The sequence below is a fragment of the Rhinoraja longicauda genome, chromosome 6 (assembly GCF_053455715.1).
Source record: "Rhinoraja longicauda isolate Sanriku21f chromosome 6, sRhiLon1.1, whole genome shotgun sequence".
NCBI classification, from domain to species: domain Eukaryota; kingdom Metazoa; phylum Chordata; class Chondrichthyes; order Rajiformes; family Arhynchobatidae; genus Rhinoraja; species Rhinoraja longicauda.
In genome coordinates, this window is record NC_135958.1 from 80370610 (window position 1) to 80397571 (window position 26962).

Here is a 26962-nt window from a genome sequence, read left to right on the forward strand (position 1 = left end):
CAGCGCGGCGCCATTTTGTTGTCGCTGCGGCAAGGAGGAGAGAGAGAGAGAGAGAGACGCTCGCTCGGTCGCTGATTTAAACCCACTCCTTTCCTCTCTATCTCTCCCTCTTTCGCTTCGCTCGAGAAAAGAAACCGCGACAGGATGGGCCGCAAGAAGAAGAAGCAGATGAAGCCGTGGTGCTGGTATCCTTGCGGGCGGGCGGCTGGGTGGCTGCGGCCGCCATTAGCGAGGCGAGGCGCCGGTCGAGAGGACAAAGAAGCGGGGGCCGGGCCCTGCAGCGGGCGGCAGCGTTATGTACCCGACCGCTGACAGGGGAGGCTGTGCGAAGCTTGTAAACTGTTTAGCACCAGACTACAGGCCGCGGATTTAGCGTGTGCGTGAGAGGAGAGTGCCTGGTTTCAGACCATCGCCGGTTTAAGATGGCGCCGCCTGTTAGGGGTTCAGGTTTATTATTGTCACGTGTACAGAGGTACAGTGAATTGCTTTGTTGTGCACGCTATCAGATAATACTATACATAAATTACAACGTCAAATTCGAGTACAATTTGTAGAGCAAAAATGGGAAGATACAGAGCACATATAGTTCTCAACATTGCAGTGAATCAATCGCAGAGACGAAGTCCGATGCCCGCAATGGGGTAGAGCAAAATACAATATATCTTTATTGTCATTGTACAGGGGTACAACGAGATTGGGGACAGTACCTGAATTTATCAGAGGACTGGACAGAGGGGTTGAAGCTGTTCATGAGTCTTTCAAGCTTCTGTGTCTTCCACCTGATGAGAGCATTATCATGATGAGAGAGGAAGGAATGGCCAAAGAAAGAAGGGGTTTTGTGATTGTGTGTAGAAAGGAATTGCAGATGCTGGTTTGTACCAACGATAGATTACAAAGTGCTGGAGTAACTCAGTGGGTCAGGCAGCATCTCTGGAGAAAAAGGATGGGTTGATGTTTTGAGTCTGTCAGACAGAAGAAGGGTCCCAAAATCTATCAAAGGTAGAAGATCAATCCAAGATAAAGGGTCGATCCAAGATCTTTGATGTGACTACTCTCCACCTTCCTGATATAAGCAAACTTTTTAATCATCAAAATTGAGTATGAATAAGAATCCTATTCAGAAACCTCTGCATACCGTCTACAGATGTTGCCTGAACCAGTTTGTGTTCTATTCTGTAGTTTCTTGTGTCTCCACTTTCCCATCCAGCTGTCACTGGATGAATGGTCTTTATGATACTTCTGATGCTCACCGATACACTGGCGTCAATATTTATCTTTGAAATGTAATCTCTGCTGTAATGTAGGGATGTAAAGTTTTGTACCTAAGTCTTTCTCAAAAACAATGTGTAATATCCTGTTATTTCCATATTTAATGAAGGGTAAGCATCACCCAAAATAAGAAAATTTAGCAGGTTAGGCAACATCTGTGTTTATTTGTGTATATAGACAGGACCTTTCATTAAGCTTAAGGCTTGTATTTGTTGTATGGTAGTACCTAGCATTAGAAAAAGGAGTTTCAGCCCCTGATATATATTATTTAATTCAGCCTCTCGTATCTATTATTTAATGACATCATTTACCTCTGTGCCATTTTCCAGAATTAGTTCCATTATTATCTCTTGCTTCTTTTAATGCCTATAAATATTAAACTGCTCTTGTTCATTGTCAAGTAATTCTGTGTTTCTTTGTCTCATATTTGGGGTTTTTTGTGCAAGCAGGCTTTTTTCTTTTCCTTAACCTCAGTTGTTCAGGTACTGCAACAGGGATTTTGATGACGAGAAGATTCTTATTCAGCACCAGAAAGCAAAACACTTCAAATGTCATATTTGTCATAAAAAGTTGTATACAGGTCCGGGTCTTGCAATTCACTGCATGCAGGTAATTTCTGTCTACTTACTAACATATTCAAAATGAATTTGAATAATGTTGAAACTGGGATTTTTTTCATTGTCATTGTTATTCTAACTGTACATTTTAAATGGATTGTTATTGAGTAAACGGTGTGCAGGGTCTCTTAAATCCATTACATAATGCAACATTGGAGCATTCAAGGCAGACAAGAGCCAGCAATTGTGTAGTTTTTATATCTTGTCTTGTCCTAAACGCCTCCACCCCATGAATAATTTACAGATGTTGCTACCATTACGTAGATATATCACCTGCTTGCACATAATGACGGCAAATTGAATATCATCGTTATAATACTGGTGGCTGTGATGAATTATGACCAAGGCACAGACTCAACCCCAGGTCTACACATTGTGACATGTGACATTTTGCTTGCAAGGTGGATGAGGCATTGTGTAAAAGCAGGATTCCAGGACTAACAAGTGGAGGGCGAGTGAAGAAGTGGGATGCATTTTTAGTGCTGGTTTTTCTGGCTATTTGAGAATTAACTTTCCCAGTCTGATTAAAATTCAGACTTTGGGGTATGAGTGCAGGATCGTACCTCTAATGTCATCTTTATGATATCGTGCATGGGAACTCCTATCTTGTTAACTAATTCTTTGCTATGGGGTTTCTCAGCTTAAAAGTAATGTCTACAGCTACATTAATGTGTATGGTATCTTTTTGCTGCATTAATCATGTCTTAGGTAGTACTTTGAAATGTGGATGTTTATTATGTATATTTTTTGTAAATAATGTTGAGGAATATTAATTACCTGTATATTTTAATTCTGAGAGCTGTCAGTGGCTTATAAAGAAAAATGAGTACCTAATTTAGTTGTCTCGCCTAATTATTGTTCCTCGTGTAATCGGTGAAGGACTTCTATGTTTTGACTAAGGTGGTTTTGCTGAAACATCCAAGCATCAATCAAGAAAATAAGAACACCTTGTACTTTAACCAGACTATCAGCTTGGGTGCTAAATCTAACAAAATAAGAGGGTATTTAATTTCTTGATGTGGCAAGTTTAGTATCTTAAATCAGGCATGCGCTGCTCTACAGTAGATCACTGATAGACACAAAAAGCTGGAGTAACTCAGCGGGACAGACAGCATCTCTGGAGAGAAGGAATGGGTGACGTTTCGGGTTGAGACCCTTCTTCAGACTGGTTAGGGATAAGGGAAATACGGTGATGTGGAGAGGTAAAGAACAATGAATGAAAGATATGCAAAAAAGTAACTATGATAAAGGAAACAGGCCATTGATAGCTGTTTTTTGGGTGAAAATGAGAAGCTAGTGCAATTTGGGTGGGGGGTGGATAAAGAGAGGGAATGCAGGGGCTACCTGAAGTGAGAGAAATCAATATTCATATCACTGAGCTGTAAGCTGCCCAAGCGAAATATGATGTGCTGTTCTTCAGTAGATCATTGTTCGTATCCCATTTCTTTGTCATTTGTTCTGTCCAAAACTTTAGCTGATTTACCCAAGTCTTGATCCCATAAAAGCAAGTGAGTATTAATTGCTGGTGAATAAACTGAATTCAGTTAGATATCTGTTTGTCAATTTGCCTTAATGTTCTTGTCACTAGTATTTATTATTTCTTGTTTAAAGTTTCAAAAGGTGTGGTGTGAAAAAGCAAAAGGAAATGGGAATAGGGTATACCTGCTAATGAACAGGAGATTGGGTGGGGGGGGGGGGGGGAACTGAGATTTTAACGTTTGGTTCGATTTGTGAAGGTGTAATGGGAAAGAGGGTGGGGAATGGATATTGTAGAGGGATGACTGACTATTGTTCCACTGCAAAATCTCCTCAAAGTCTGCTCTGACTATTGTCATAAGCATTTTAATGACTGGAGGAAATTACCTGCATGGCACTGGGGAAAGAGAATGCAGGATTTGTTTGACTAAGCTTTTAATGAGGAATATATTGAGGCACTCCCATAAATAGTTTTACAGCAATTAATCTAAATACCATATCTCCTCCATTATTTGAGGCTTGTCCAATAGACATCCAGTTTAGATTGTATGCATGTGCTGCTGCTAGCTAGATCTGTGATGTAGGTGTTCAGTGTTGTGTGGCCCCATCCCTGCAGAAACGTCTTGGATGCAAAACCATTAGCTGATTTTAAGATGCTTGTCAGATGTTCTTTGACTTGTTCAGATGTTTGATTAATTTTTAATATAATTAGACCGCGCTTAGCTGAGTACAACAAACAATAATTTTGAGAATGGTCTGTGCTTTCTTTTCAATTTTAGATGTGTGGCTGCTCTAGCATAAAACATTGACAATAGTCTGCTTTTTTGTGCAGAGTTTTGTTTTATTGGGGCTTTTTTCTAAGTTTAAAATATTTCTAACAGAATAGTAGCAGGGAATGTGGAAGAATGAATGAGCTGAGATTTTATATCTTTAAATCTTGATGTAAATTAACAAAAATGAATGAGGATAAATACTACCTGCCGTCAGTGACTAGAGGACATTATTTTAAGTTGATTGGTAAAAAGGATCAGATGCCGAATGACTTGTATCAGGGCGGTTTGATCTATAGTGCAATTCCTGTAAGGAAGATGGGAGCACATTTTTAACTACCAACTGGATAAATTAAGTGAGTTTTTGTTACTTAAGATGTTGCAAATTTAAGTCGTATTGATAATGGGTCAAAAGTTCTGTATTACCAAATTTTGAGTTGCTCTGTGAACTAGATATATTTGTAAATTTAAAGATTTTTATTGTACCAATTGCATTTGCAACAATTTTTTTGAAATTTCAGAGAATATTTCTGCCTTGTAGGTTCACAAGGAAACAATAGATGCAGTCCCAAATGCAATTCCAGGAAGAACAGACATAGAGCTGGAAATCTATGGAATGGAGGGAATTCCAGAAAAGGATATGGAGGAGAGGAGGCGTCTACTTGAACAGAAGACTCAAGGTAAATACCTGGCATGTCATAATTTCTTGATCCTGAAGTTATGAAGTCTGTCCTCTGGCAATTTTTTTGCCAGAATTAAGCTGATGTTTGGTTCTGCAATGAGCAAATAAAAAGCAAAGTAACTTGCATTTATTTAGCTCTTATTTAGAGCCTCCCAAAGTGTTAAGTATTGAAGTTTAGATACAGCTGCATTGTCAGAAGATGGATTTTATTTTTGAATCTTGATTGTAAATGCTGGCAGCCAGTGTGACTAGATCTTATTAAGATGCAGTTTCTAGTGAAAGTTACTAGACAGCGCCCAGGAGACTCTTGAAGTGTCAGTATTTAGCACCTCTGCAGCTGAGCGTTTAAGCATGAGATTCTTATTCAGAATGTCCTATGATGCTGGGTATTCTAGCTAACTGTAGATTGTAAATTCCCTTGATGTATTTAATAATGGATTGTTTTGATGCCGTCTCAAAATGGGGATTTAATTTTCAAATTTGTACAGTGGGTTCGTGGATGTCATCACTTTGTAATTTCTTACTGGGATGAATGTGGAGACACTATCTCTCACTGAGAGAACAAAATTGCAGCCATAGGAACAGATCTTACTCTTTTTTTTCTTTTAAAGCAATATGGGTTCTAATCCAATCTAATGACCCCATAAAGGTAGAGTTTGGGATTCGGTTGAATGCCCCTGCTTCCTTTTAATTTTGAAGTGTCGATTGGAGAACTATGCAGACATTTGGAGGAAAGATTCAAAATGATTAGAGGCGACAGCTGAGTTTAACCATGGTCTTTTGAGAGCAAATGTTTAAATTTTTACATTTTCCTCCAGCTGAAAGCCAGAAAAAGAAGCAGAAAGATGACGATTCTGATGAGTTTGATGATGACGACACGGAAGCTGGGACCTCCTACCAACAACAAGGAGTGCAGCAACAGCAGAACATCATTTCAAATATGAACCAGTCGGGTATGCACAATGTTCCAGGTGCACCCGGGATTCCACCAGGTGATGGAACTATGTCAAAATTGATTACTGACTATATGATATCTGAACTTGATTTATACCGTTCCTTTTGAAATCGGATGTGTCTCACGCAATCATATCATCATATCATATATATACAGCCGGAAACAGGCCTTTTCGGCCCTCCAAGTCCATGCCGCCCAGTGATCCCCGCACATTAACACTATCCTACACCCACTAGGGACATTTTTTACATTTACCCAGCCAATTAACCTACATACCTGTACGTCTTTGGAGTGTGGGAGGAAACCGAAGATCTCGGAGAAAACCCACGCAGGTCACGGGGAGAACGTACAAACTCCTTACAGTGCAGCACCCGTAGTCAGGATCGAACCTGAGTTTCCGGCGCTGCATTCGCTGTAAAGCAGCAACTCTACCGCTGCGCTACCGTGCCGCCCTATGCAATGCCAGGAATACTTGCGTACTATTACTGGATCTGGAATTTACAGAGGTTACGAGGGCTTTTTGATTTCCTCTGTTTCCAAATGTGCATAGTTGCTTGTTTGGGTTCATAGCCAGTTTGGCAGCATCTAATCTTGGCCATTCCTATCTATATGTGCCTATGCCACGAGAGAGATTCTATGTGTAATCTATAACTGTCTAGTTTCAACCTCATAATTTGAGATTTCTATGTTAAGCTGTCAGAGCAAGGCCACATAAGAGGCTCTTCCCTCCGGTAATTCTAGATTAGTTGTGATTTTGCCCTTTACATGGTTGAATTTATTTTCATCTTCAGGTGTGCCACCAGTGGTACCAGGTGTTCCTCCTATGATGCCAGGAATGCCTCCGGTGATGCCAGGGATGCCTCCAGGGTCAGTGTGTTGATTTACTTCCATATTGTCATCAGTTTTAAGCAGAGAGATTTTTATTAAATTAAACAGCATGTTGCCTTTTCTCACACACCAACACATTATGGTGTGAAATGATACAATTACCCTTCTTTGGACAATACAAAGCATCATCTGATTATTTCACAAACTTACTTGTGTTTGTGTGAGGTAATTAAACCATTCAGCAATTTATAGTCTACTTTTCCATACTGCAAGCTCTTATACATTTTCTCCGTTTGGGTCTCAACAAAGAATATTTGGAATAGTATTTCTTCTGTGAAGCCTCCCAGTTTAATAAAATTCTGTTCACACATGCAGCTCTGGGCAAGTTATTGGTAGCTTTTGGGACCAAAAGCTTTGGCCGCCTTTCACTGCTCACCATCTTCCCACTGGGACACATCATGACAGATCTACACCAGCCAACTCAGCACGCTTTGGGCCTTTTGTTTTCCATGGGTCAAGAATTCTCTGCATAAATTCCATATGTTTTCCTAACAGCAAAGACTGTTTGCTCTGTCGAGTGTGTGCGAGCTGTGGGAACAATCCCATCGATCCTGTCTCCTTAATTTCCTGTAAGCTATTCATTCTCATCTGCAGATTGATTCTCAGATGACACCCCCACAATACTTGCAATTTAGCAAATTAATTTACCAACCATCCTGTCTTTGGGACGTGAGAGGAAATAGAAGCACCTGAGGTTAGGTTTAAACCTTGGGCCCCTGAGATTGCACCACTGTGCCGTCCATCAGTAATATAATTGGAGCTTTTTTGTATTCACAGAATGATGCCTATGGGTGGAATGATGCCTCCAGGACCTGGAATGCCACCCATGATGCCAGGCATGCACCCTGGTGGGTATTTGAAAATGGCTGGTGGCAACCTAGGTCTGTATTGCAGAGAATAATAACTTTAAATAGTTTAAGATTATAATAATACAAAATAGCAACTTCAGAAAAGTACTTTTGAGCATTTCCAAAAATAAAGCAGATGTGGCTGAGTGATTTATTTGTTTTATTTGGCAAATCTTACTTGTAAAGAAGTGGGATGTTTCAGAAAAAAAGGTTTTAAATCTTGAATGTATCAAGATAAATTCATGAATGTATCAAGTTCATTAGTCAAGTCAAGTGTATGTGACAAATACACTTGACTTGACTAATGAACTTGATACATTCATGAATTTTCAATTCGGCTAAATTGGGAAGCTGGTAAATAGATCATTAATGTATTGTACTATTGTCTTAACCCACCTGGCTTGTTAAGGTTTCTTGAGAAAATTAGTTTCTCATGCAAATTATTTAGATAATGCACGATTGCTGTGCTAACATAGCAATCGTTTTATGAATGTGTTTTTAAAAAAAATACCAGTTATGTTTTTATGTTCCTTTTTTTGGATGTAGTTATTGGATAACTGTTGCATCTATAAAATGCACTGTAACTAGTAGATGTCGCTTCTCCAGACACCTTTCAAGCCTGTGAATAGGAACACCGCCTTCAAGTCCTCTCCGGCTTGCATGCCTTTGTGACATGGACATACTTAACAGCAATACATTTCTAAGTCCCCAAACTCCCTGCTCAATAACATTCTGGAAGCCTTTTGACCCAAAGAACTGCATTGGTTCAAGAAATGTGATTTAAAAAATGTTGGAGTGACATAGAGGGTCAGGCTGCATCGCTGGGGAACATTGTGTTTTGGGTCGGGACCGTTCTTCAGACTCGAGTCTCCACCTCATCTTTCTTATAATGTTGGGAGGAAACGCATGTATTTGTTGGCTTCAGCCATTAGATGGAGCCTTAGATCCTTTTGCTTAGTGCCAAGCCATTTGGAGGAGATTTTCCTTGCCTCCATTTTGGGCAGAAGGGCCTGTTCTCATACTATATGACTGATTTCAGACAATGCATGCAAAATTCACGAGTTGGATTTCTTTATGCGAGGTGAAGAAATGAGATACAGCTAGGAAGATATATTCGAACCAACCCAGAATATTTAAATAAACATGGGCAGTTTGGATATGACAGATGGTACAAGTGTACCTCTAACGTTGAGAAATTCTAACATGTCATCAAAAAGCATTATTAACATTTTGTAAATGGTGTGGTGAATTACGGCACACCTTCAATTTACTTAAATCAAATCTGATCTTCCTGAAATCTAGAGTGACTATTTTTCCCTTCAATTGGATCCAGTGGTGTTAATTGACATATTAACTGAAGTGGATGTTTAATTGGCAGAATGATAGCATTCTCAGCGAGCTCGAGTACGATACATTATTTATTCCTCGTGTGTCAGATTTCTTCTACATTGCTGAGATTTTGCTGTTGACTTTTTACACTGTTCTTTCACTGGTTGTAGATACAGGGCTTTTTAAAATTGTGTATTGAAATAGAACATAACATTTTAAAGTACACCGGCCGATGAATTCTAGAATTTAAATATGTTTTTATGAACTGATCATTTAATATTTGAACGTAATTCAGTGCCTATGGCCATTGATTCTTAGCGAATTAAGAGTTAAAGGAACTTGATCGTCAAGTACATTACATAAAGTGCTGGAGCATTTAATTTGTAAATTGTTTTGCTCTGATAGTTTTTGTTTGCTCTTCCAGGTATGCCACCACCTGTTCCACGTCCAGGCGGCCTGTCCATGACCCAGTCACAACCTGTGGTTGCACCTGGTATACCCAATAGAGCACCGCTACCTGGACCTGGTCCACACCCCCCCATTGCAAAGCCGCTCTTTCCCAGTGCTGGACAAGTAAGTGCATGCCAACTCTAAGCTGTTTGCTTCTCGTATCATTCTACTGCAATCAAATTCCTGATATATGGTTTATTTTATTACTTAGTTACTCGTTGCAATTGACACTTTGGGTAGGAATTGGTTTATTTGGAATAAATGGTAAAATATTGGAAATTGCTCTTCCTCTAGGTTTTAATACATTGAATTTTTGATGGTTATCCTTTTGACAGTGTCGAGTACCGGCAGCTGTTGAGGGTTTTCACTGTCTGCTCTTTTTATGCTTCAGATGGAGACTCGTGTTTCAAGCACAACTACAGCCTCCACTGCAGCTTCATCAAATTCAGCCAACCTCTCAACTTCCTCTAAGCCTCTGTTTCCTAGTGCAGCACAAGTACGCAGGGAGTCACTATCTATTCTGGTGTTGGACTAATTCACAGCACTTCACCTGCAGGATAACTTTTGAGCATGCATTAAACCAGCTTTAGAGGCTTTTGGAGTTGTGTATGGGCTGTGTAATGTAAATCCGGTGTAGTGTGCTGTACTACTTTGTAGAGTTAGCATTTATATATTTTAAAAACATAATGAAACACACTTCCTACAGCTTTATATGATGCAGAGTTTTGTTGAAGGTTTGCCAGTTTAAACTGAATCAGAAAATCTGGTAATTTCATGCACCCTTTCAGTTGCCGCTGCGGTTAATTCTGATTGCTCTAACAATTTAAACCTGTAAACCTTCATTCCAAGAATAGCATGTTATTTGGGAAAATTTAATCTGCTTTGCTTGTGGCTTGAAATTTTTCCCTTTTCTCTTATTTTGGATTTGTTGTTAATATGATTCTTGTTGATCCCACAGAGCCAACAGTCCGTGTCTGGACCAGTGGGTACAGATTTTAAACCCCTGAGCAGCGCCCCTGTCACCACTGCGGAACCTCCAAAGCCCACATTCCCGGCCTACACTCAATCTACAGCTACCGCTACAAGTACGTCAAACAGTGCCACAGCCAAGCCCGCTGTCCCTGTTACTAGTAAACCTGCTACTCTAACCACAACGAGTGCAACTAGTAAGTTGATCCATCCAGATGAGGATATATCATTGGTAAGTGTGGATATTTCAAGAGTTTTATTTAAAGACATGATAGGTTACCTTGCTGTACATATGCAAATTTAAAAACACATTCTTATCAAAAATTCTAGCCTTTGCAGGGGGGAAACTAATGTGCTGTTGCAATTTTCAACGCTTTGCCCTTCAGGAGGAAAGGAGAGCTCAGTTTCCAAAGTACCAGCGTAACATCCCTCGGCAAGGCCAAGCAACCATGGGGCCACCGCCAGTTGGGCCGATGGGTGGCATGATGCCACCACAACAAGGGATGCCACCTCAGCAAACAGCGATGCGACCTCCCATGCCACCTCCAGGTGAGAACAGTTCACTTTCTTAGCACATCAATTAATGATGGTTAATTCTATTTGATAGTAAGAGTATTAAAAATACCCAAATGGATTTGCTTAATTTAGAGATTGATAACAATTAGATGACATAAAAGATACTTGGACAGGTATGTGGATAGGAAAGGTACAGAGGGATATGGGCCAAATGTAGTAGGGTGGGACTCGTGTATATGGGGGATGAACAAAGGACAGCTTGGGGGAAGAACAAAAGGAGGAGCCGGCATGCTTTAACTTTGTCAGCACCGTAGGTGGCCGCTATTTGTATACATTATGTATGCAAGCAAATAATTTCACTGTGTCTTGTCACATATGACAATAAAGTATTTCATTCTTGGATTGGAATAAGTTGTAGGAGCAGAATTAGGCAATTCGGTCCATCGAGTCTACACCATTCAATCATTATTGATCTATCTTTCCCTTTCAATACCATTCTCCTGCCTTCTCCCCATAACCCCTGACACCCGTGCAAATCAAGAACCTATGAATCTCCACCTTAAAAATATCCATTGACGTCCTCTGCAGCCTTCTGGGGCAATGGATTCCACAAATTCACCACCCTCTGACTAAAGACATTCCACATCCACTTGGTTTGCAGGGCCAAAGGGCCCCAAGCTATATGATTGACTAGATTAATGGTATTCTAAGTGAGGTGTGCAGGCACCATGGTAACTGCAAGGGGCAGGCATTTGGCCATTTATGTTAACTGTTTTTACATTTAAACCAAATTTTTACCACGGGTGTTTAGCTTTATTATTGTCACCAATACCTAGGTAGAGAGAAAATCAGATGATACTATACATATATGCAATCAAACTCAATTCAAATACAATGAGTTGAGCGAACGGAAGTACATGTAGTGCAGAATATAGTTCTCAGCATTGTAGTGTAACAGTTCCAGGGACAAAATCCAATGTCTGTTAATTGGACAGTACCCTAGCTTATGGTTTTTACATATTCCTGCAAATATTTGCCCCACAAGTATTCATGCATTTGTCCTGATACTAAGTCTGCTCTTGCCATATTTTTAGTTAATGCATTCCAAATGTTTTTGGATGTTGCCATTGTTTTCCAGTCACCTTGCAAGCGCGATTACCAGGTACTAATTTTGATATGAAGAAGCGTATTTACTTTTATCAAAGCTCGTCATTGCTTTGGCCACCACATTTTAAATCTATCTCCTGATCACAAATGGTTTAAGGAAATAAAACACAATCCCTCCAGCTTTCCCAAATAAAAGTTATTGGTACATTCTGCTACCTAAGCTCCAATTTTGAAATAAAACAGAAAATGCCAGTTTTTAGCATGGCAAGGTAGCAAAGCTGGCACATAGCTCAATCATGTTTAATTCTGTGTGGAGGTTGCCCATTCTCCCTGTGACCATGTAAGTTTCCATTGGGTGTTTTACCTACATTTCAAACATGCGTTGACAGATTAACTGGCTGTTCTAAATTGCATCTAGTACCTAGATGAACAGTAGATGGATTTAAAAGTAACGGGTTAGGGTAGGATGAGTGTAAAAATGAGTGCTTGATTGTCAATGTGTCAGAGGTGTCTGCTTCTGAACCTTGCCAATGATTCTAAATACTGGTAGAGGGCTAGGGTTAGTGACATCTGAAAGAAGCGAGGAATAATTAAATCCTGGTTTGCTGACCTCCATCACAGCTGGAGAAACGTTGTGTACAACAGAGGCAAGATGGAGGAGCAGTCAAAGATGGAGAGCAGAAGTCAATTTAATTGCAAAGATTGCTCATGCTAGCTGGAGGCTGATTGTGTGAGAAATTCCTTATTGCCCAGAGAGAGTGAAAAAGAGAAAGCATGTCACTGCTGGAAGTATCAAAGATATATCAGTTAAGGTTGAATTTCTGTAACCTGTTGGTTTGAATATCAGCCACGGAGTGGAATTTTCCCTTTTCAGACTTGGGTTATCTCTTATCATATCATATCATATATATACAGCCGGAAACAGGCCTTTTCGGCCCACCAAGTCCGTGCCGCCCAGTGATCCCCGTACATTAACACTATCCTACACCCACTAGGGACAATTATTTTATTTTAATTTTTTTACATTTACCCAGCCAATTAACCTACATACCTGTACGTCTTTGGAGTGTGGGAGGAAACCGAAGATCTCGGAGAAAACCTACGCAGGTTACGGGGAGAACGTACAAACTCCTTACAGTGCAGCACCCGTAGTCAGGATCGAACCTGAGTCTCCGGCGCTGCATTCGCTGTAAAGCAGCAACTCTACCGCTGCGCTACCGTGCCGCTTGTTGGGAGTATTGTGCTGCATGGCACTGGGGTATACTTTTACAGATGAATAAAAAAACAATAAGCACAGAAGTGCTGAGGTAGCTCCTCTTCCCATGTTCCCCAGAGATGCTACTAGACCCGCCGGGTTAATTTAACACTTGTTGCTCAAGATTGTAGCATCTGCAGTTTCTTGTGGCCGAATAAATGTTCATTGCATAGATAAATTTTAACATCTGAATCTTGTAAATGTCCCGTATTCCACTTGACAAGGCTTCTTATTAACCCTCCCAATTTCCTTTGCTTTCAGGTCAGTATGGTGGCCCTCCCCAGGGAATGCCAGGATACCTCCCTGGTGGCATGCCTCCATACGGACAGGGACCTCCTATGGTGCCTCCTTACCAGGGTGGACCCCCTCGACCGCCAATGGGAATGTCGGGAATGAGGCCCCCACTAATGTCGCAGGGGGGCCGTTACTGAAGCTGCTGTACCTACATAAATAGGTTTGGAGATTCAACCTTTTCTCAACTTGCTGTTAACTAGACAAGCTTCAGTGACAATAAGTGACTTTAACTTTTTTTTAAAGAGAAAACTTGTAAACCTCTTCCTGCCTGCTAAATGATGACCACAAAAAACTTGCTGAACACTGCGACATGCTGTTCTTATTTTACCTCTAGCAGGGAAAAGAAAATACTCTTGAAAAGCAAAACCCTGTCAGAGTATTTTCTCTCTCTCCTCTCCCATTCCCTGCACCCCACCCTCCCAATGTTATTGCAATTCATGTTGTATAGCTTCTTTTCTCGTGTTTCATCTAGGTTTTTAGAAGTGAAGTATAATAAATGTGGTCCGTTTATATATTAAAAAAATTGAAGGCGCTGGAGTTACATGAACGTACAGTACCACCTTTTAAAGGCAAGTTCTGTAAATTAAAATTTGCTTTTGAATTAAAATCAGAAGTGAGGCCTTCACAGCACATTTAGGTGCTGTTGGACTTTTGTGTCCCCAACATTGTTTGGTGAAGGCTTCTGGTGTCATTTCTTGTTTCTGTCCCAAATACCTGTTCAGTTGCTTTTTGATTATGTAACTGTTGAACGTGCCCCCATATCCAGCTGGATGCCGGGCTTAACAAAACTATTTTGAACATAAACAGGGGCATACCAAATTTCTGTACTGTTGTAAAGCTTATTGTAATAAAACTTGATGGAAACATTAATGTTGCTTCATTCGTAACCAGCTGTGGATCACTGCCTCAAGGTTTGTACCACTGCATGTTGCTGTGATTTAATGCAAAAATAAAGGTAAATGTATTGGAGGGGGGTCGTACTGGTTATGTCTCTGGAATGAACTGCTGTTCTGCATATATCTGTGTAATCTCTCTGCATGATCTGTAGTTGCCCATTAAGTGTTTTACGTTCATATTTATGGTAAAATCTAGGTCAGTAAAATAAATGTAAAAACAGAAAATGCTGGAAATACTCAGCAGGTTAGTCAGTAGCTGTGAGGAGAGAAGCTGTTATTTCATATCAAGGACCTCATCATAAACTAAGATTAAGTTTCTCTCTTAACAAATGTTGCCTGACTTTCTGGGCTCTTTCTGCATTTCCTGTTTTTTTTTCAAATTTCCAACATCTGCAGTTTTTTTTTGTTTAACAGAAAACATATTTAAAAAATCTTTCTGGAAAGATTGTGAAGTGAATGCATGGTTTATGGATGTAGAATTGACCACCCTGACTTGATGCTAAAATTGGAATTTATTTCTTCTCCCTGTAGCCCTGCCATGGGACAGGCTGTGGCTGAATCTTATTGTCCTCTCAGTCTGAGGCAAGTCAGATTTCATTTTATTCCTTTCCAGGGGCTTTCACAGCTTTTCGTGGCTGTTGGATTTCTCGGTCCCCAAACTTGTAGCAAGTTTGGTGAAGGCCCTTTTAAAAAAAATATATCTCTTTTTAGTAACATGTATTGTGATGATTGTATTTGATTTGAGAGCAAAGTGCTATTTGCTGGATATGGGGCCCTAAGTATTGTGTAGATTAGATCACTACTATTAACATGCTTTGTATTATAAGCTAAAAATAGATTTTCCATATTTTAAAAATTATTTTCCAGTCCACAGACTGAGAATCTGGTAGGTTTTAAAGACTAAGAACATGCAATTCTAATATTTTTTCCTTGTATCTGGCAAGTGGGACATTGCTTGGTTGCACTTAACTTTAAACCCTAGGATCAGAGAGGTATTAATATCAACAGCCTCCTCTATGGCGCACCCTCAAAAATCATCAGTAAACTTCAATACATTCAAAACTCCGCTGCCCGTCTACTCACCCACACCCCGATCCGTGACCATATCACCCCCGTCCTTTACAAACTCCACTGGCTCCCCATCCCCCAGAGAATCCAGTACAAAATCCTCCTCATGACCTACAAAGCCCTCCATAACCTGGCCCCATCCTACCTGACTGACCTCCTCCACAGGCACACTCCCACCTGCACCCTCCGCTCTGCTGCTGCCAATCTCCTATCCCCCCCCCATCCGGACCAAACTCAGATCTTGGGGGGACAGGGCTTTCTCCATCGCTGCTCCCACCCTATGGAACTCACTACCCCAAACCGTCAGAGACTCCTCCTCACTCACCACATTCAAAACATCACTGAAGTCTCACCTGTTCAGTACTGCCTTCAACCACTGAAGGTCATCTCACCTTCTGTCTCCTTTCTCTGTCCGTTTACTTATTTATCTATTTATTCACTTCCCTATGTTCTTTAAATCCCTGTAAAGCGTCTTTGAGTGTATGAAAAGCGCTATATAAATGTAATGCATTATTATTATTATTATTAAACCTCATTATACCATGTACAAAATGCCAGAGGTCAGGTTTTATCACACTGAACTTGTCACTTGCATTAGGTGGTTTTACAAGTTCAACTGGGCCGCTGAACTAGAATTAAAATGAAGATCATCGGGCATTTGGCTACAATTTTAAGAAACAATACAGAGTGATCATGGTGATTCTTCTTTGATCCCAGCCAAGCACTTCACTAATTGGAAATATCCATACCTGTAATGCATGATTGGATTTTTCCTCCCAAATATATTCTGATGCAACAATCATTTTGTGAGCAAAGATCGATTTTTCTGGACTTCCCTTAGCTCGGTTATGTATTTGCATTTCTCAGCAGGTTGAAAAGCAAAATTTATTGCATTGAACACATGGGGCAATTAAAATTACCCCAGAAAGTCACAAATGCAGTCACTTGTATTGATGAGTGATAGCAAAATAACAGATGTTATGGATAAGATTGGAAATTTATTTTTAAATGTAGCTTGACTTACACAATTTGCAGAATATCACAAATAATTCATTTTTTACACAGTTAACAGTATGGTTCTGGTGGTTTCACTGGGTGCACCTGGAAATTTGCCCTTTTTTGAGTTTTGAATACCTGGTGGTCATGGGACCAGGCATGCACTGGTCAGTGACACGTGTACATTTTCACTCTACTTAAATCGAAAAAAGGAGGTACGGGTGAAATCTTGCCACCAAGATTGTGGTGCACTTGATCATGCTGTTGGATCTTGCGGAATGGAGCCAATTGGGCAGTCGCAACAATGCCAGCTTCTCTGAGTAAAATGTCAAATAATTCCGCATTACCTTTCAAATTTGTTCAGTATGTCCATCTTCATTTGCCCTATTGGATTTTAATTGAATCCAATTCTACCGCCTTTTCATGTGGTCATTATCACCAATATATCTCTTTCCCCCCCCCCCCCCCCCCTTTTTTTTTTACTGGTTGCATTTAATCTAGGACTAGTTTACTAATCTATTTCTGGGGGACCAATTGTTTTTTTGCATAACAGATTTGCTTATACCCTTCTGATGCCTTCTATGGCACCCTACTTAAAAATATGATCTCAATATCGCAGATAATACGTGGTACCTACAGTGCTTACAAATTGAAAGATATCTTGTTAATTTTATCCCCACATACAAAACAAATGATCCAACTCATGCTCTGCCTTAGCCAGAGGCTTCATGCCTTATGCCAATTCGTGAACATGTTACACAGGTCCACGTGCTCTTGTACCACCAGGTTTCATAAATAAAGCCAGCCGATTACCGTGCCAGTTTTCTGTGAATTTTATCAGTTCACACTTCTGTGTTTGCCCATTTGCCGAATTTGTAACCGATTCGAGTATTACATATTGGCCATTTGATTTGTGCCATCTGCAAATGTAAATTCCTTTTCTGCAGAAAAATCTTAAATAGAAACGGAATAGATTCTCGACCTGAACCGTCACCCATTCCTTCTCTCCAGAGATGCTGCTTGTCCCGCTGAATTACTCCAGCTTTTGCGTCAATCTTCGGTTTAAACCAGCAACTGCAGTTCTTTCCTACACAACTGCGTATTTCTCTCCAGTCCATTTGCCATTTGTCCTATTCCCAATCTGGTTGTAAAACCAAATTGCCACCATATCTTTGTTTTCCCAATTAATTTTGTATCTAGTATTTTTATCGGATTGATATTTATGTAAATGTGGCACGAGACTCGAGTAAACACGTCTTATAATTTACTCTCCATTTATTAGTCGGGTATGATTTGCCTCAAATTGTTAGTTATCGTTAATCAGGTGAGCTGTCCACGAGAGTAATCGTGGTTTACCCTGGAGACTGGCTGAGCTTTATCCTCTTTTTAAAAATTGGGATTGCAGCATTTTGTGCTTGTCAAGTTTTATGGTGAAGGGGGAAAGATTTACTAGGAATCTGAGGGGTGGCGTTGGGTGTATGGAACATAGAAAAATAGGTGCAGGAGGTGGCCATTCGGCCGTTTGAGCCAGCACCGCCATTCAATATGATCCTGGCTGATCTAAAATGGGTTTTTTTCCCCCATATACATTGATTCCTTTAGTCTTTAAGAGCTAAATCGAACTCTCTTGAAAACATTGAGTGAATTGGCCTCCACTGCCTTCTGTGGTAGAGAATTCCACAGATTCACAACTCTGGGTGAAAACATTTTTCCTCCCTCAGTCCTAAATGGCATGCCCCTTATTCTTAAACTGTGACCCCCTGGTTCTGGACTCCCCTAACATAGGGAACATTTTTCCTGCATCTAGCCTGTCCAATCCTTTAAGAATTTTATGTTTCTATATAAGATCCCCTCTCATCCAATAGTCAATAGTCGTTTATTTGTCACATACACATAAATGTGTAGTGAAATGAAACATTACCCGCAGTGGAACAATAAGACCAATAAGAATAATCAATAAAAATGCAATAACACATACAATCACAAACTAACACCAAACAAAAAGAAACATCCATTACAGTGAGTCTCCTCCAGTCCCTCTTCACTGTGATGGAAGGCCACAATACAAGCCCAGTCGACCCATTCTTTCATCATATTTCAGTCCTGCCATCCTGGGAATTAACCTGGTGAACCTACGCTGCACTCCCTCAATAGCAATCATGTCCGTCCTCAAATTAGAAGACAAATTGCACTGAAGGTGTGGTCTCACCAGAGCTCTGTACAACTGCTGTAAGACTCCTTTGCTCCTAAACTCAAATCCTCTCGCAATGAGGACCAACATGCCATTAACTTTCTTCACTGCCTGCTTCACCTGCATGCTTACTTTCAGTGACTGATGTACAAGCACACCCAGATCTCATTGCATCTCCCCTTCTCCTAATCTGACACAATTCAGATAATAATCTGCCTTCCTGTTCTTTCCACCAAAGTGGATAACCTCACATTTATCCCCGTTATACTGCATCTGCCCACTCACCCAACCTATTCAATTCACCCTGCAGCCTCATAGCATCCTCTTCTCAGCTCACACTGCCACCCAGCTTTGTGTCATCCACAAACTTGGCGATGTTACATTTAATTCCCTCGTCTAAATCGTTAATATATATTGTAAATAACGGGTCCCAGCACCGAGCCTTGCGGCACCCCACTAGTCACTGCCTGCCATTCTGAAAAGGACTTGTTAATTCCTACTCTTTGCTTCCTGTCTGCCAACCAGTTCTCTATCCATGTCAATACCCTACCCCCAATACCATGTGCTCTAATTTTGCTCACTGATCTCTTGTGTGGGACCTTGTCAAAGGCTTTTTGAAAGTCCAGATACACCACATTCACTGGCTCTCCCTTATCCATTCTACTTGTTACATTCTCAAAAAATTCCAGAAGATTAGTCAAGCATGATTTCCACTTCATAAATCCTTGCTGACTTTGACCGATCCTGGCACGGCTTTCCAAATATGATGCTATTACCTCTTTAATAATCGACTCGAGCATCTTCCCCACGACCGATGTAAGGCCAACTGGTCTATATAACTGGAAGTGGTTGAGGCTGGGACTATCCCAACGTTTAAGAAGCAGTTAGACAGGTACATGGATAGGACTGATTTGGAGGGATATGGACCGAAAGCAGGCAGGTGTGACTAGTGTAGCTGTGATATGTTGGCCGGTGTGGGCAAGTTGGGCCGAAGGACTTGTTTCCACACTATCACTCACTCTAAATTCTATATCACTTCCATGCCTAAAGAGGTCTGAGCTGCTGTAATGGCTGCCATTGGGACTTGCAGTCACTCTTAGGAGCCTCTAATCTTTGACAAATATTAACCCGTTTTATGAATGCAGTAAGCTTTTCTTTTTCTACTTCCTGTGAATGCACAGAATAATTCCTTTACAAGACTTGTGGAGACTCGTGTTAAGTTGAAATGGATTCATTTTGGTATAGGTTGAAATGTTAATCCACCTTTTAAAAAAAAATGCTGTCTAGCTGTGATGGTAAATTTTCAACTTGAGTCCTTACTATTTCAGATTTCAACATTAATTTATACCGTTGTAAAGAAGCTGTCTAGCAACAAGGGACACTTTTTTTTTCTTGAATCTGAAGATTTATTTTATAGCTTGGCGCTCCCTCCCATTTATATCATTGCAAACGGAGTTTTTTGCTTCTAATTGTTCACTTTTTTGGGTTCTCAAATGTTTGACATATTCTAACATTGAAGATTTTTTTTAATGGTTGGTGTCACTCCACTTATTCACAGCACTTTAGAAATGTGTACTGATTCTCTTTTTTGTAGCTTGAATCCCCTAAAGGGCGCAGGTGAAAAAAGTTATCTTTAATATAACTTTTCATTGTGTCACCTGCTGCAGGATTTTGCTTGAGGGTTTAGTCTGTGTACAACATTGAAGAAAAGGGAACACATTGAATAGGCATAAATCAAGACCAGACTAAAAGGCTCTTTTTAACTTGAGGGTTATTGGGCTATTTCTTGGATGTCATGGACTTGAATTTACAGGATTTGCATTGAATTCACTGGTCATATTAACTGGTTTTGATGCTCGCACTTCTCCACCACATTTTGATTGATATTTTAGTGCATTTCATTTTCAGAGGTGAGTGCTATATTATTGAAATTACAATTTGGAGTTTTTTTTCTTTCTGGAATCTTTGTTTTCCACACGAGCTTTTGACCATTGTATTAAAGTAGGGTGGACAAGAATTTGGTGCGACCATGACGATGTTTGTACCAAATAGGGGCTGAATGGAAAGATTGTCCTTCCATATTGCAGCGTTGCAAAATGGTTTTACCATGTCAGTGATTTCCATTCAGATGATTGGGTTCTCAATGTTCAACATAACTTTAATATGGAAGTTCCCTGCACCCAAAACTGAGATTTTCTTCAACATAATTTTTTTCAGTTAACTATAACAGCAGCGTTCCATCACTTGCTTTTTAACGTGTAGGAAAGGAAATGCCAAGAGGTCTGGCAGTACAGGTTAGTTTAATCTGTAAGTATCTGTTGTATCTGAACAGCTTGGATATTAGTGGTGAAAGTTTCCAAAAAGCGCATTCAGATGTAATGTCAATAACAATACGAACTTTCTGCAGACGACAGTAAAACCTTTATTGAGTGGTTCCCCCCCCCCCCCCCCCTCCACACATGGCTACAAAATTAACTTCTCTGTTTTGATAATGAGCCAGTTAAAATGAGGAAAATCATGGAAAGCGGTGGCTGAATGTTGCATTCAATCTACAATGATTTGTACTGTGAAGGGTAAAATTTCCTCAGTCCTTTGAAGATTTGGTGGGTGAATGCAGTAAATTGTATTACGCTAAGCCACTGCGAAGATCGCCCCATGGCTACTGCCCAACCTGAATTAGCTAATCACAGTTAATGTTCCTTGTGCACTCGAGGGGAAATTGGTGAGATTCCATTGCCTAACTACTATTAGGAAAGTCGTTCATAATGATGACTGTAACATTTTTCCACAGCATTCTCTTGATTGGCCACTCGTGGGAAGAATTGCTGCCGGCACCAAAAAGTTAGTAAGCTCTGAGTCGGCACTTTTCATGGGGGGGGGGGGGGATGTTAAAGGAAATGACAGAATAAAATACTCAGGCCTCTGGTTTTATTGGTGAGAGTGTATCCTTCCTCCTATCTCTTTTTCACTCCCTGCTCCTTCCCCACCCCTTCCCAAAAATCAGCCCTCTGTCTCTGAGAAAATTCTCCTACTTTATCATCTTTACTACATTTAGTTAATTTGCTTGAATATCTGTTTGGTGTTGTGTGAACCGGTGCATAACTTGCTGGTTGCAGGTCCACTTTGTGATGAAGTAGCAACACTATCATAGGACCACTCGTGGAGCTTTGACAATCCAAATAGCATAACATGAGCAAACTTATCAGACTCATCGCAAAGAGAAATTTTAATCTCTGATCCTTTAATTCATCAGGGAACCAAGCTTGGTTCTTGATGATTGATTTATGAATAGTCACTTTACTGTGCAGTTTTTATAGACTTGATTTTTGGTGCATGACTTCCAGAGATAACATACATGTGGTATGGAATATTGCGGGTGCCTTTTTGTAGCAGCAGATTACTGGGAAATTCAACCATGCAATAAAGACCTCAAGCTGCCAACAGACTGGAAGTAGATCTACTGTTACCATTTTTATTAAAGAATAATAAACCTGGTTCTCTTGCTCCTGATTAAATCCTGCCTTCATTAAAGTACTGTATATTCACAGGCACCCATGCACTCACTGGGTGAGGCGTGATCCCCACTGGTGGGTATTTGGTTAAGAAATTTACAGCCATTTTTTGCAAAAGTAACATTTAATACAGGTTTTACTGTCAGTTGAATAGATTGTACTGATCATTAAATTTGACAACTTGCATTTTAGTGTTTTTGTGTAACTGACTTTAACCATGTCAGTGTGTTGATTTGCTGACCTACTTTGATATTGAGAGGCAATGGAAGGCTATTTTACACAGATGAAATGAGTGTCACATCCTTGTGACGCTGTTAGGCTTGTTCATCATTGTCTAATGAAACCACTTTGTGGTCGTTGCACATGCAGATTGATTTGCCCCTAATCAATGTCCCTTTTCCCATTGATACCTGCATGATTGTGACACATTGTGTCACACAATGAAGGGAGGGAGAATAGGCAAATTGGTAATCGCTGAAGAGATCTTCTTGATTGGCAAGCTCGGGTATTTAAGGAATAAACCACTAGTCTTCAATACTCAAATTTATTCAGGCTAAGATCATTCTCCTTATTAACTAACAGAACATATCCACATTAATGACACTTGATTCAAAAAAAAATTTAAATGTCTCTCCAGTTACTATTTACCTGTCTTCTAAGTTTTCACTGAACTGCTTGGTTTGATTCACCAAAGAGCAGTTAAGTATTTAAATATGTATGAAAAACTGATTTTTAAGTTGTGCATTATTTCTCTTAACTGGGATTAGTTGGTGCTATATTTTACATTACATTTACATTACACTACATTGTAAAACTCTGCATTTAAATCATTCGGGCTAGTTGTGTGGGATTTTAAATTGATCAGAGGTGGCTACAAAATGCCTAAAGAATTTATAAGCTACCTTTACTCAGGATAGTCAGTGGACGTGCCATTTAACTCTTAATTCATAGCTTCCCCAGTTGAGGTTAAAAACAATTTCCTCCTGCTCTTCAATAAACACAAGCAAGAGAGGTGTCCTGGGAAGTGATTATCTTAAAGTCTGGGCATTGAAGACTTTTTTTTCTGGGCATTTGCTTAAAGTTCCTTGATGGTGATTTGATTTAAATCAAGACCTTGCAGTGTGAGCCACGAATGTCACCCCTGACACGTCACCGCAACACTGTTCAGACTGACCTTCACTTTGAGGTGGTGAGTAGTGATACAATGCTCCATTGATTACAGTTGTCGTAGCTAACTGCATTTCACCTGTACATTTTACTACATTGAAATAAGTTGTCCGGCCACCTGGAATGTTTTTCCGAAGAGGAGGTGGATGTTATGCAGCGGCGCAGAATTTTTGGTGGAAAGCAGGACTACAGGTCTCTGATTAAAGCAAGTTGTTCAAACATTATAGGTCACAATGTGCCTTGGAGCGTCAGGTTTACTTTCTTCGCATCATGCTGAATTGATGAAGCAATGTTTCTTGGGTGAACTGATTTGGGGATGTGGATGGTGTGAATTTCACTGGATAATATACGTCTATTAAAATCCTGCTTTGTAAAATTCAAACTTGCCAACGTGGGCACTAGGTGTCTCTAGGACCAAGGAACCTGGGATTAAAGGAAGTGTGTTCTGGGGCTCAGGACCTACGTCTGCAATTTAGTTTGCTTTTTTTAATTCCTGTATTTGAATCTTCTCCAGCATCTAAATTGTGTACATTTTGTCTACCATTCTAATTTATTTTTCGATACAGATTGCCAGCTATAATATTTGCTCACCAAAGTTTACAAGTCTTCTCTTCGTAAATCCTTGTTAAAACTTCAAGGTTTGGAAAGTTTCTGAATGAAATAAAAGTTACTGTTTTGTCTGGTGCTTCTTGGTCTAATGTGCTTGAGTTTCTTCAGTTCCTTAGGTCATTATCCAGTGCCGTCCCTCGCACAACCACAACTATTCATTGATAAATCTCTCTATAATGATGGCAAGTCAACATATTTTATACACCTTTTACACAACTGCATGATCGCTTTACAAGTGAAAATCACTTTTGGCCAACTCTTAACATAAGTAGTCAAATGATACAAAATAAATTCTACTTTAAGTGCAATATTACAGTAGATGAGAAGCATTTGATTTGGATAAATCTAATCTGGCTGCCATTATTTTGAAAAAGTGCCAATGAAAATTGTTACTTTGAAATTGCATCCTTCATCCAATGCATTGTAACACTCATTATTGTTATTTCTAATAGGAAAGGTTGATGTGGATTATGCATTGATGGTGGATAGCAGCCACAAGGCCCTAGTTTGTTCAATCTCTTCCTAATAATCCTTGGAGGCTAGTTTAGTTTATTATTGTCATGTGTGCCAAGGTAAAGTGAAAAGCTTTCATTTCCATCCTGTTCAATCAAAGAAAACGCTACATGATTACAATCAAGCCATCCACAATGCAGATAAAAGATTAAGTGCACAACATTTAGGGCAAGATAAAGTCCGATTAATGATAGTTCAAAGGTCTCCAATGAGGTGATGGGTCAGGACCACACTCTAGCTGATAACAGCTGGGAAGAAATGATCCTTGAATCTGGAGGTATGCATTTTCAAACTTCTGTGCCTCTTGCCTGAGAAGAGGGATGGGACTTATCCTTGATTATGGTGGTGGCCTTGCCGAGGCAGCGTGAAGTGTAGATCGAGTCAATGAAAGGGAGGTTGGTTTGCATGATGGGCTGGGTTATGTCCACAACTCTGCAATTTCTTGTGGTCTTGGATGGAGCTGTTCCCAAACTAACCTGTGATGCTTCTCCATAAAATACTTTCTCCGGTGGATCTGTAGAAATTGATGAAGGTTGTTGGGGACATGCTGTGCTTCCTATGCCTTCTAGGGAAGTAGAGGTGTTGGTGTGTGCTTTCTTGGCCATAGATTGGGTGTGGCTGCTCTAGGACAAAATGCTGGTGATATTTATTCTTAGGAACTTGAAGCTTTTGACCATCTCTACTTGGGTATCGTCAATGTATATATGGGTGTGTGTACTGCTTCGCTTTCTGATGTCGGTCATTATTTTCCTTGTTTTGCTGACATTAAGAGAGCCATTTTGGTAAGGCCGATCATCCGAACCTATTGGAAGTCAGTCCTAGGGAATTCCAAGTGTTGGCCTTACCAGCACTTTGGACAACTGTAGCAAGAGGGAGACCCCTTATCTTTGTTATGTATGTTATCTGCTTCACCACCACATTCTTGGCTGCTTTCTTCCTCTTGCAGACACCTTGCCAGTGGGAAATGGCCTTGTCACTGTGACTGAGCATTTTATGGAGTGATTTTACTCAGATTCATCAGGAACTTAAACCTTTAATGTCCATGATACGATAGAACTTTATTTATCCCAGGAGGGAAATTGATCTGCCAACGGTCATAACACAAGATACATGAAATTGAAATGACGAGTGGAAAGGATTAGTGATGCGCAAAGAGGGGGAGGGGAATCGGTCTACCCCACGACAGAAGGGGGAGGAGTTGTACCATTTGATTGCCACAGGCAAAAAGGGTTTCCTGTGGCATCTTGGTGGAACCAGTCTGTTGCTGAAGGTACTCCTCCGGTTGACCAGTGTGTTATGGATGGGGTGAGCTATATTGTCCAAGATGCTCTGCAGTTTGAGTCTGTAAAACATCTGGTTGCAAACGTTTAATTTCATTCCTCGGAAAATTCCAGTTCACCAAATCAAAGATTTGAAACGAAGTAAACGTGTTAGCATGGACCAGTTAGGCTGAAGGGCCTGTTTCGCTGCTGTGTGACCATGATTCTAAAGCATGTAACTACGACCGAGCCATCTGTACATTGCCCTGAACCAGGAACAATAGCTGTCACTGAAAAATGTCAACAGTCCTTTGTGTTTTGCTGCTGTTTGCCAGCATTGCAAACCTTGTGAAGCAGCAGAAAAGGGTTCCAAGGAAATGCTTGAAAGATTCTTGTTGCATCTGTCCTTATTTCCAGTGCCAACATCGCCTATTTAAGTTCTGGCGGTGGTGGAGGCAGATAAGATAGTGGCATTTAAGAGCATTTAAAAATGGCGCGTGGATATGGAGGGGATATAGATCATGTGCAGGCAGAGATTAGATCATGTGCAGGCAAGGACATGGGCTGTTCCTGTGTTCTCCCTGTCCATTAAATTAGAATAGGTGCTTTCAAACAAAGCTCTGGTCGGCACAGGGTCGCAGATGGAGGAGCTTGGCTCAGCTGTGAGTAACTGTTCAAGTGACTCCTGCGGCAATTAGACTGAGCAGTGAGGGCCAATTGTCCACAGCTGGATCACTGTCTTGTTTTTTAAAGAGTATCTTCTGATCCTAGAATGCGTGAACTGGGTCCTGGCCCAGGATCTCCGTTATCACCGCCTCTGTTTCCGCCTCAAGGTGGCCTCAGCTGTGTAGAGACATTCCGACAGTTAATTGAGACACAAGGTAGACAATAGGTGCAGGAGTAGGCCATTCGAGCCAGCACCGCCATTCAATGTGATCATGGCTGATCATTCTCAATCAGTACCCTGTTCCTGCTTTCTCCCCATACCCCCTGACTCTGCTATCCTTAAGAGCTCTATCTAGCTCTCTCTTGAATGTATTCAGAGAATTGGCCTCCACTGCCCTCTGAGGCAGAGAATTCCACAGATTAACCATATAACAATTACAGCACGGAAACAGGCCCGTTCGGCCCTACCAGTCCACGCCGACCACTTTCTCTGACCTAGTCTCATCTACCTGCTCTCAGACCATAACCCTCCAATCCCCTCCCATCCATATACCTATCCAATTTACTCTTAAATAATAAAATCGAGCCTGCCTCCACCACTTCCACCGGAAGCTCATTCCACACAGCCACCACCCTCTGAGTAAAGAAGTTACCCCTCAT

General features: G+C 40.5%; 2 protein-coding genes across 9 annotated transcripts in view; one reads left to right on the forward strand and one right to left on the reverse strand.

Moving 5' to 3' along the window:
• Positions 1-23874, forward strand: LOC144594655 (BUB3-interacting and GLEBS motif-containing protein ZNF207-like). 7 transcript variants are annotated; one of them, XR_013547417.1, is made up of 14 exons: positions 1-185; positions 1752-1878; positions 4674-4812; positions 5633-5806; positions 6561-6636; positions 7435-7538; positions 9259-9407; positions 9676-9780; positions 10243-10485; positions 10640-10802; positions 13393-13585; positions 13898-13994; positions 14853-14903; positions 20794-23874. XR_013547417.1 is itself a non-coding variant. In XM_078401457.1 (12 exons), exons 1-11 carry the CDS (start codon positions 145-147, stop codon positions 13560-13562), a joined length of 1491 nt encoding a protein of 496 aa, XP_078257583.1. In that variant the 5' UTR covers positions 1-144; the 3' UTR covers positions 13563-13585; positions 13898-14312. The 7 variants fall into 7 exon arrangements, 5 of the variants coding, with proteins under 5 accessions (XP_078257583.1, XP_078257584.1, XP_078257582.1 ...); XR_013547416.1 differs by having other exon boundaries at positions 2-185; positions 13393-13994; positions 20794-23873; XM_078401457.1 differs by lacking the exons at positions 14853-14903; positions 20794-23874 and having other exon boundaries at positions 13898-14312.
• Positions 22725-26962, reverse strand: part of adap2 (ArfGAP with dual PH domains 2) — a 19949-nt gene continuing 15711 nt past the window's right edge. For both annotated transcript variants that reach the window (XM_078401463.1, XM_078401462.1), the window contains exon 11: positions 22725-26479. In XM_078401463.1, the coding sequence (XP_078257589.1) occupies positions 26445-26479 (35 nt within the window). In that variant the 3' untranslated portion in view covers positions 22725-26444. The remainder of the gene's footprint in view (positions 26480-26962) is intronic.

What these genes read in the sequence shown, in the direction of transcription:
- LOC144594655 (XM_078401457.1), top strand. Translation starts at nt 145, where the DNA reads ATGGGCCGCAAGAAGAAGAAGCAGATGAAGCCGTGGTGCTG. An exon ending in TCTTTCCCAGTGCTGGACAA is followed by an intron (nt 9,408 to 9,675) that starts GTAAGTGCATGC and finishes TTTATGCTTCAG; the next exon opens with ATGGAGACTCGTGTTTCAAG. An exon ending in TGTTTCCTAGTGCAGCACAA is followed by an intron (nt 9,781 to 10,242) that starts GTACGCAGGGAG and finishes TTGATCCCACAG; the next exon opens with AGCCAACAGTCCGTGTCTGG.